General features: G+C 31.7%; 1 protein-coding gene across 2 annotated transcripts; it reads right to left on the reverse strand.

Moving 5' to 3' along the window:
- Positions 1-2,387: 2,387 nt before the first annotated feature.
- LOC100814382 (LRR receptor-like serine/threonine-protein kinase RGI2) lies at positions 2,388-6,936 on the reverse strand. 2 transcript variants are annotated; one of them, XM_006596219.4, is made up of 2 exons: positions 3,565-6,931; positions 2,388-3,125 (listed from the first exon to the last, which is right to left on the reverse strand). In XM_006596219.4, the coding sequence occupies exons 1-2, from the start codon at positions 6,356-6,358 to the stop codon at positions 2,656-2,658; spliced, it is 3,264 nt and encodes a 1,087-aa protein (XP_006596282.1). In that variant the 5' UTR covers positions 6,359-6,931; the 3' UTR covers positions 2,388-2,655. The 2 variants fall into 2 exon arrangements, with proteins under 2 accessions (XP_006596282.1, XP_006596283.1); XM_006596220.4 differs by having other exon boundaries at positions 2,987-3,112; positions 3,565-6,936.
- Positions 6,937-11,276: the final 4,340 nt, after the last annotated feature.

The raw sequence follows: 11,276 nt of genomic DNA on the forward strand, positions 1-11,276 counted from the left end.
TTTTAAATTAAGCCAGGGGTACAAAGGTATTTTTGCATCAACTGTTGTGTGCACCAGCAAAAATGCTGGGTGCACCTAGCAGCACTCTTTGCTTTTACAAGGGAGTTGTTATTCTCGTTATTCATATGGGTGGCTTTTTTATTATTTCCAGAATGCCTTTTTACACAAATATGATTTCATTGTGTAACATATACAATGAAGTTATATTTTTGCTTATATATTTTTTTCAACCCCATAATATACATCGATATCATAAATTTGTTGTGTTATGTACAACAAAATCATGATTTCGATTCCATTGAACATTTTGATTTTTTTTAAGGTGTTGGAAAAAATATGAACATTAAAAGTTTGATAATTTAGTTATTGACTGGCATGTGAACAAATAAGGCATATAAATCGATATGATGTGTATGTTGATATTTTAGGGCAAATCAAGATCTCAACTTTTTCTACTATAGAAAATAGCCATATTAATGATGATATAATCTTAACATATTTAGTAGGCATAATCTTAACTGTTACTTTTTGTTAGACATATTATAAAGGCCGTGAAAATTGAATGATGAGTGGACAATATAATACATCGTCTAATATAAAACATCAATGGTGATTTGTGGTAGCTCATTTTATTGTGTTCATATTCACTATATTGCTTAAAGGATGGAAGGATTCCATACTTTATGTATGATGATGACATAATTTCAACTTCTTTCAACATCATCAGTACACCTCTTTAACACTAATATTAATAGTCTGTTTGATAGTAGGAAAAAAAATATATTGTGAACGAAAATAGAAAAAGAGAGATATGATGAATCAAAATAAATGAGAAATAGGATAAAAAATGAATTTGCTTGATTATTGGATAAGTTACGTTCGAATACTTTACAAAACTAATTAGTTCATTTTCACTCTAACTAACTACTACTACCTCAATTTTAATCTGAGTGTCACAAGCACACTCTTTTTATAATTGTTTATTTTTTCGAACTTAAGAGTATTTTCTATTAGAGTTTGAGACTAAAAACTAATTTATCCAGACCCTGAGATCTAAGATTAAATCTTTAATCCCTTAAAAAAAATTTAATCACATATTTAAGGAACATGGTTATGGACATAATTATCTGCCAATCAAACCTCAACATGTTAGTTTATAATTGGGTTTTCAAGCGTAGCAGTTGAACCCTGAGAACCCTGAGTACTTACTATAAATTACATATATTTTTGGGCAATTACCTACTTACCTTTCCATTCTCGATGTTTGTGTACGGGAAAATTAGGATTGTTTAATGTGGGAGACAAGATATCCATTAAACTATCTGTGGGGCCTAGGATTTTATCCAATCGCATGACTAGAAGATTGAGAGATCTTTTCAATACCAAAACAAATGAAATTATTGGGCACGTTTGTGAAAAGATGGTGGCCCATATGCTTCTATTATCCATGATTTGCGTTCTCTAGGCTTTATGCTGGGAAAAAAGACAGTCACCTGACTTTTCTCAATTCCTTTATCTATTAAGTAATAATTGCCAATGCTCATTGGATATAAGAAACTGTTGTTCAGTGTTCACTTCATTTAACATGGTTTGTCATAAGAGCAGGCTTTTAGATTGGTGAGAGTAGACTCTCCTAAAGCATTTTTTTTCTTCGATTGTAGAGGATTGTGATAAATGTGTAGCAATTACATGATGACTTTATTGAAAGAATTGTTGGTCGAAAGCTAGAATTTGTTTTCGAGTCTGGTGGATGGAAAATACATGATTGAGAGAAGAGGTTTTACAAAATGTAACTAGTCAGAATTCTCCCGTAAAAATTAATTATTGATAAAATCGGTGAATGTTTTACACCAATATCATAATAAGAAAAAAATTTTAAAAATATATAAATATAAAAAAAAGAAACAGAAGATATATAGACTATAGAGTGCTAACTTATGAGGTGTAACTAGTTTGAAGATATAGTCTTGTTTTTATTGGAATCAGGATGAAGCAAGAGTAGCACTTTACATTGACAGCAATTCTAGGACATAGTTAACCTATGTGAGTGGTTTTAACTTAAAAAATTACAATGTAGAATTGCCATCAGATATAAATATTAAGTTAGAGGTTTACAAGATCTGGAGAAGCTTGGACACTGAACACCAGCTTTTGGATTGGTGACAGCACCTTTACGTATAGCAATTAGATGACGAATATATTGAAAGAATCGTTGGTCCGAAGCAAGAATTTGGTTTCGAGTTTGTGGATGGAAAAACTGTGATTGAGAGAAGAGATCCTACTAAAGGTAACTAGCCAGATTCTTTAGTGAAGGTTAGTTATCGACAGAACCGATGAATGCTTTGCACCAATGTCATAGTGGGAAAATAAATTGAAAAAATATATAAATATAAAAACAAGAAATAGAAGATATATAGACTATAGAGTACAGAGTGCTAACTTATGAGGTGTAACTAGTTTGAAGATATATTCTTGTTTTTTATTGGAATCAGGATGAAACAAGAGTAGCACTTTACATTGACAGCAATTCTAGGACATAGTTAACCTATGTGAGTGGCTTTAACTTAAAAAATTACAATGTAGAATTGCCATCAGATATAAATATTAATCTACAAAATTAAGAGAGGAAAAACAGAAATGAAACTAATCTAGTAATTAATGTGGTGACACTGAAGAAGATGGTGATTCAGTTAGAGGTTTACAAGATCTGGAGAAGCTTGGACACTGAACTGCAGCTTTTGGATTGGTGACAGCACCTTTATGTAGAAGATGTGACTTCTCAAAATCAAAATCCACGCTTTCATGTCTGATCTCCTTGAGCATTGCTGTTACATCTTTCATTGTTGGTCTTTCTTCTGGGGATGGATTCACACAGAGGAGAGCCACACCTAGCACTTGAAGCATCTCAGGGATTTGTGTTCCACACTGCAGTGTTAGTTTCTGGTCTAGAATTGATGCAAATTCTGTTTTCTTCTCTCTGATTTCCCTGATAACCCAAGGGACAACGTGCGAACCTTCTGGAATCCTGCTATCTATTGGCTCCATCCCCGTTAAGACTTCAATGAGAACCACACCAAAACTGTACACATCACTCTTCTCTGTGATCCTTAAACTGTATCCATATTCTGCAGTTAGTAGGATAATGCATGATTAGTCAGCTAAGATTCGAAAAAAGTTCTTTTCGTTTCAGTCTAATACACCTAGCCAACAAAACATGTGACACTTAAGTTGAATAGTGCTATGAAAGTAACTTTATAATAAACCATCGAAGTTGAATTCATTACTTCATAGTACAGAATAATATTTTCTCAATGAGGTAGGATATAAACACAAATGGACAGAACAAAAATGAGGAAGAATAGTACTTTTAAATGTGATTTCATTAATTTATTAGAAGAAAGATTAAGGAGTAAAAAAGATCGACAGTTAAGTCTGAACAGATTGGGTTTTGAAGTACGTCTATTTTGACACATTTTTTAATGTAAGATTGTGGAATGTGTTTCTAATTGGACACTACCAAAATGAACTAGCTGTAAGAAAATCAATGTATTTATATATACTCACCAGGAGCTATGTATCCATAAGAACCTGCAACTATTGCAGAAGCTCCGGAATAATCTGAGGAACCAACAAGTTTTGCAAGGCCAAAATCAGCAAGAAAAGCTTCAAATTGTGGACCTACCAAGATGTTGCCAGCCTTAATGTCTCTATGAATGATTGGAGGGATACAATCATGATGAAGATATTCTAATCCATGAGCTGCTCCCAGAATGATCTTATATCTTGCATCCCAATCCAAGAACAAACTATTTTCATGGAGCAATCCAGAAAAACTCCCATTGCATATGTAATCAAACAAGAGCAATCTAGTTCTTCCATTGTTGTAGCACCCTAAAAGTCTCACTATATTTTTATGCCTTATTGATCCAAGGGTATGAACTTCTGCAGCGAAAAGGTCTCTCTCTGGTGTCTCATCATGCTTTGGTGGCCACAGCTTCTTCACTGCAACAACCTGGTTCATCGGAGTCTCCACACGGTAAACAACTCCCGAGCAACCCTTTCCCACAATGTTTGAATCTGATAACTTATGGATAATGTCATTGATGGAGAAGTTGAGTTTTTGAAATGGAGTAAAAGCCCATTGCATTTCACTGTCAAAGTTAGTCCCCCCTTGGATTTTGAGAGCTAACATTACTCCAAATGTAACAAATCCTGAAGTGAAAATAACACCAAGGAAAGTGTATATGATAATGTTTCTTATTGACTTGATGCCACGGTGATGTCCACTTACTGGACACTTGGTAATACACAGGTCAGGGTTGCCAACAAATGCAGCAGGAGGAAGATCCCTGAAGAATTTTGTGTCAGGAAGAGAACCAGAAAAACTGTTGTAAGAGACATTAAGAGAAAATAGATTGTCAAGAGTACCCAGTATTCTGAGACTCCCTGAGAGCTTGTTGTGAGAGAGGTCCAAGTTGGAAAGTTTTGAGAGATTTGAGAAGGTTTCCGGGATGAGGCCTGATAAAGAATTCCAACTCAAGTTCAAGAGGATATCTAGTTCTTGCAAGTGACCAATCTCATCAGGAACGGAACCACTGATTTTATTGTTGCTTATGTCAAGCAACTGCAAAGCCTTGCAGAAACCAAGTGACTGAGGGATCAAATCAGTGATTTGGTTTCCACTGAGTATCAACTTATTTAGAGAGGCTAGCTTGCCTAAATTTTCAGGAATGCTGCCAGTTATTCTGTTTGCAGAAAGATCCAAGACATTAAGACTAACTAAGAATTCTAATGAGGAAGGAATTGCTCCTTGCAACTCATTGCTGTGCAAGTCAAGCATCTCTAGCTTAGCACAGTTACCTATCTCAAAGGGTATATCTCCAGTGAGTGAATTATCTGACAACTCAAGAAAGCTCAAACTTCTTAAAAAGCCTATTTCTGGTGGAATTTGGCCAGTGAAGTTGTTTGATCCCAACCTTAGCCTGACCAAGCTGGTGCAACTGCCAATATCTGGAGGAATTGGACCTGAAAGTCTATTTGATAACAACAATAACTGTGTTAAATTCTCTAGATGAAACAGTGAACTTGGAATGGACCCCATGAGGAAATTATGTGAAAGATCAATTGCTTGAAGTTTCTCACAGTTGGAGAGTTCTGTTGGTATGCTTCCATGGAGCTGATTCTGCCAGGCATAGAACAAGGTGAGTTCCTTCAGTTGCCCCAAGAAAGGTGGAATCTCCCCAGAGAATCTGTTATTATCCAATTCCAGTTGCTTCAGACTGGTGAAGTTGCCAATATATGAAGGTATCCCTCCAGAAATGTTGTTATTAGACAAAAGAAACTCTTCCAACAAGATTAGACTACTGAGAGTCACAGGAAGTTCACCAACCAAAGAATTCATAGAAAAATCTATGACTCTCAGGCTTGTACAGTTTCCCAAACTTTCTGGAATTGTTCCAGTGAAATTATTCTGCCACAGAAGTACCTTTCTGAGGCTTTTCATGGAACCCAATTCAGAGGGAATGTTTCCAGAAAGCTGGTTTTCATAGAGAAACAATTCCTCCAAGGCTGAGCAGTTCTGAATCTCTGGTGGGATGTTACCTGTGAGGTGTGCAGTGTAGATTTGAAGTGTCTTGAGACTTTTAAGCTCTCCTATAGTTGGTGGAATCTCCCCTGATATCCCTGTGTCTGCAAGGCCTAGATAAACTAGAGCCTTGCAGTTTGATATCTGCATTGGAATTTCACCATGAATCCCCGGGTTCCCTCCAGCCCGAAGGGTTTCAAGATCCCTCAACTGGCCTATTTCCCCAGGAATCAAGCCAGATAGCTGGTTATCAAACAGTTCCAGCTGCCTCAGCTTCGAACAGTTTCCAATTTGGGATGGAATTCCACCTTGCAAGGAATTTGAATTCAAATACAGCCACTGGAGTTTGTACAAGTTCCCTATTTCAGATGGAATGGTTCCTGATAAAGCATTGAAGCTGAGGTCCAAAGTAACCACTGATGATGACAAGTTTCCCACCAAACCGGGAATCTCACCAGTGAGGTTTGCATTTGAGATGACTAGAGTGGTAAGGTTGCCAAAAGAAAGAAGCTGTGTAGGGAAGGTGGTGTGAAGATCAATGGATTCTATTATGATCTCTGAGACAAACCCTTCTTTGGAACACTTTATGTAGTCCCATCTGCATGGACTCTGGTGGGTTGGATCCCATGATGAAAAAGCAGTAGCAGAATCTGAGGAATTGAATGTTGAGAGCCATGAAAGTAGAGAGAGACCTTCCTGGTTCAGAGCAGAGGTGGCTGGGATCAAGGAGATGTTGAGAAACAAGATAAAAAGAGTTAATGCATTGCTTGACATGATGATGATGAGGTCTGTGTTCTGCTACTGTTCTTCAATTCTCTTTTTATGTTTTGAACATTGCAGCACTAGTTACTTAAAGTTACTCTTTATGTCCTCTATTATTTGTGCTGTATCTTGGATACGGAAATTCCCATTTGTTTACGTACAGTATTACTGATAAAGATGTAGACTGTTCCTGTATTCTTCTTCCACAAACACTACTTTAGAGTTTTCTCCATTTACTGTTTAATATATATATTTTCCAGTATAAATGACAGATATCCTTTATAGGAGACGATTTTACTCAAGGTAAAACTATTATGGACAACAAAATTTTTTCTCCAAATAGTTTACCTAACTACATACCCAAAACTAAATCTGGATACTACTTATTAAGTTAGAACAATGATGTATCAGTTGACCACATGTTCGGAGGAATTTACTGTTCTATATTAGAAGTATAGATTTTCATAGAATTGTAACAACATAAAAATTTGAAGCATTAACAAGAGAGATGTATGTATAAAACCTTTAAAGAAATGAGCCAATGTGGTAGTATGTTGTGTTTTACTAGGTTAAGTTCTTAATTTAACCCTTTGTTGCAGTAACTTTTAATAATACAAGCAAGTTGCGCACAAAGTTGCTTACCAGATATATCAATAATAGCTAATAAAGTTTTTGGAACTCGGTTTAGCAGAACGTATTGTAGCTGAATTGTGCAACATATAATGTGAAAGGATATCGATTGCGAAAATGACTGCGTTGGCTGTTTTAGTGTGTTCTGGGTCAGGTGCACATGCTGTTATATGGGGCAAGATACCTGGTTGGCAATAAATATGAAAGCTCAAAATTATCATGTGTTGCAGAACATTCTATGGTGAGTGAACTATACCTAAATGTACTAAGCATGCATGGTGGTCCTCTCAGGTCCCATTTTTTCTCTGTGTAATCAACAAGGCAGAAGGAATAACAACTCATAATTGGTTTGGATATTTTTTAGGTTATAAAATATGCAAATTTTCCGAACATTAGTCTTTAATTAAATGTTATTTGTTGGTAGTTTTTATAAATTATCAAAGTTATATATACCTTTGTTCCTGATGAGAGACCAACTTTATAAATTATTTTTGTTTAATGTAAAGGATTAAAAAATGAATGAAAATTAAATAGAGAATAATAGGATAATCAGAAATTTTTCAAAATTTAAAAGTTCTTTAGTAACTAAATTTTATTCAGGGGAAGTTTTTAGGGTTCATTTTTACTAATTTATTGTTGTGTGGGTCGGGGAAGAGACAAACTTTGATAATAGGAGAGGTGAACTATAATAATTAAAATTCATTTAATAAATATATAAGTATCAATTTCAATAAAAATACTTATAATCATTTGTTATTCAAAATGATTCAAGAACGTATAATAGAAAATATATTTATAAAGAAGACAAACTAAACTATTTCTTTAGAACTTGAGATTACAAATGTTATCTCACACGCTGTCATTTTTTTTTTCTTTTTTGATATTTGGTTTGTTTTTTTGAAGAGTTTACATAGTAAAATGTTTAACCCATGTAGTTGAGGCTAAAAACGTGTTAAAGCCTTACAAACAATGACAATAAGAACAAAGACGTCACGAGAGAGAAAAAAAATAGAATATAGAAAAAAATTAGTGATAAGAAGAGAAAATATTAATTAGCATATCTCAAAATTCATGCTGTTTCTTACAAAAAAATCAAGATGTTAGTTTCTTATTAAATGTTGGCTTAAATGTAATTCCACTCTCCCCTGTTTTGTTCATTCCATAATTTTGGTTTTTCTATTTTAAAATTTAGATAGTTGATCCTTTTATTTTTAAAAATTTATGATTTTAGTCATTCTATTTTAAAATAGAGACATTTAATTCTTCTATTTTGAAAAATATGTGATTTTAGTCATTCTATTTTAAAAAATTCGTAATTTTGATCAAATTTTTAATTTTGTTTATGCTTTATTTCTTTTCTTTTAATCCAATTGAACCCTAAATCAAATGTATTCATTAAAGGTACTATAAAAAATGATTTAATTAATTATAAAGTAAGAAATATAGAGATTTTCTAAAAAGCAGGGACCAAAATTGAAGATTTTTCAAAATATAGAGACCAAATGTTTGTATTTTAAAATAGGAAGACCAAAATTATAATTTTTTAAATTAGGAGGAACAAATATCTCAATTTTAAAATAGAGGGATCAAAATTTGGGATTGAGTAAAATAGAGGACCAAAATTATATTTAAGCGTATAATGTTCATAAAATTATATTGAAAACGGTTAATAAACAATCTTTAACTATTAAATAAATTATAATTAAATCAATATATAGAGAAGAATAATATTATCGTTTGATTGCAAATGAATTATTTGTGGCTTTTAAAAATAGTATTAATGGATTATAAAAACCATTCATAAAGAAGATAAAAGTATACTCAAATATTTTGTCTAAAAAATAAAAAATAAAAAGTATTTATCTCAAGAATAAAAAATATGAAAGAAAAATAGAATATTTATCTTAAAAAATATCATTATTGAAGATTATAAAAAAGGATGTATAATATTTTATTTAAGAATAAAGAATAACACTCAAATATTGTTATTTTCACAATCGAACTTTATAAACAAAAATAATTATCTTATTTATATATATATATATATATATATATATATATATATATATATATATATATATATATATATATATATATATATATATATACACGCAAAACTTTAAGGAGATTAAAAAACTTAGATATTGCATATGTAAATCTGTCCCTAGCGTGGTTTCTTATTTTAGAAGTTTTTCTAGGTAAATAAAGGTTGGTCTAATTGGTAAATATCTGACTCATATTCTAAAAGGACGTAAGTTTGATTGACGCTCTCGATATAAAAATTTTGTTGATGAATAATTTGTAAGTATTTATGTAAATGAACGCTCTTAGAGTTTTAAGACATGTTTTGTCAACCTTAATAAGCCCTAGAGACTCACCTTACCTAAACTTTTATTTAGTGAAAAAAGTAGGGGTTTTCTAATAGAGGTGACAATTGTATCTCTTCATCACTTGTAAAATCTTTATAACTTTTAAGGTAAAATATATTTTTATTCTTTATAAAAATTACTTTATGTAATTTTAGTTTTTTAATTACTAATTTTAATTTCCACAATTTTTAATTTTTTTAAATAATCTTTATCTTTGACACATCATTAGTCAATATCGATAGAAATTATTTAAAAATAAAATAAATTTTATAGGAGCTAAAATAAAATAAAGTAAAAAAATCATATAAAATCATATTTATAATATATTTACAATAAAAGAAAATATGTATAATATATTTAAACTAACTTTATACTTTTTCATAATATTTTTATTTAAAAAATTGAATAATATACTAAATGTAAAACAGTTTTAAACTGTAATCTAATTATAAATCAACCTATATAATTTATTGACTTTTATAATAATTATTTTAATAGTCATACCAATATTTATTTTTTATAAGTTAATAGTATATAATTATTTTACATGATTAATGTGTACTATTTTCCTTCCTTTTTCTTCTATCTCAATGATTATTCCTTACACTACAAAAGAAGTACTTGCACAATATGCTCATATACTTTGTGAAGAACACGACACTAGTTCGGCAATCCCATTTTCGTCCCTACCATTTTTGGTGCAAATGACAGCATAAGCTGTGAAATTCACAAACCATCATAATGATGGTTCATCCAACTTGGCATAACAATCCAAGTACTGAGATGGACCAAACAGCACCCATTGGGAAACAACAAACACATAAATAATAAAGTGGTAGACAATACAAAGCTCCCATCTTTTCTATTATTTTTACATGGTGAGGTCTCAAAATCACGCATCTTTTATCTGATTAAGCTGTTTCTTATCATGAAAGTGAACTAGGTGAGAGATAATAGGTGGATATATACCTTTCTTCCGATGCATGACTTTTCTCCATTATAAAATCTAACTGTTTTGGAGAAATTAATTCATTATTTTTTTTTTACTAATAGATTATATCAATTATATGATTAACTTTTAATGGAAATTTTGTAATCAACTTAATTAGGACACATATACTTAATAAGAACTAACAAGTCATTAGTCTGAGTGGTACTGAACTTGATCCTCTTAAGCAAGAATTTGAGTTTGAACCTTGTGGATGAAAAAAATATGATTAATATGGAAGAACCTCATCAAAGGTGATCAGTTAGGTTCTTCGATAGAGATTAATTATTATCAAAGTTGATGATACTCCGTATCAATAATATAGTAACAAAAAAAAACTCAACAAAGAGAAATATATGGATCAAAGATTCACATGTATTCATTATTATTATGTGACAATTTTCTTCATTTTTTAATAAATTGGAAATAACTATAAGAGAACAACAAAGAAAACTTTTATATGAAGAAAGCAGACGTAGAGAAAAATTCAGAAGGCAGAAAATAATTTATTTACCGGTCTTAAAGGACGTTGAGTGATTTGGGGATGAAACGATCGGGTATCTGTTTGGAGATTGTCTTGGTCATGAATGATAAGATATATGATGGATTTGGAAGGTAGGGGACAGATGATTTCCCAACAACAAGTCACAACTAGATGTTAAAAGTGACTATATATAATATTACAATAGCCATAGCTGATCGGTTCTTATGTCTAGACGTCCTTGCAAGATTGACTCCACATTCTTTTCTTCTCTTTTGATCGGGTTCCATTATTTAAACGTTAAAAAAATAACATACATCTATTGTATACAATTATCTTTATGTCTCGGCGAAACGTTTGTTTCATGAATAAATTATATTTCTAGGAATGATATCCTAAGAATACTATTACGGGAAAAGTTATTTTAGAATTTTTTTATCTCATCAATATGTTTGATAACTA

The sequence above is a fragment of the Glycine max genome, chromosome 14, assembly GCF_000004515.6.
Source record: "Glycine max cultivar Williams 82 chromosome 14, Glycine_max_v4.0, whole genome shotgun sequence".
Classification (NCBI taxonomy): Eukaryota; Viridiplantae; Streptophyta; class Magnoliopsida; order Fabales; family Fabaceae; genus Glycine; species Glycine max.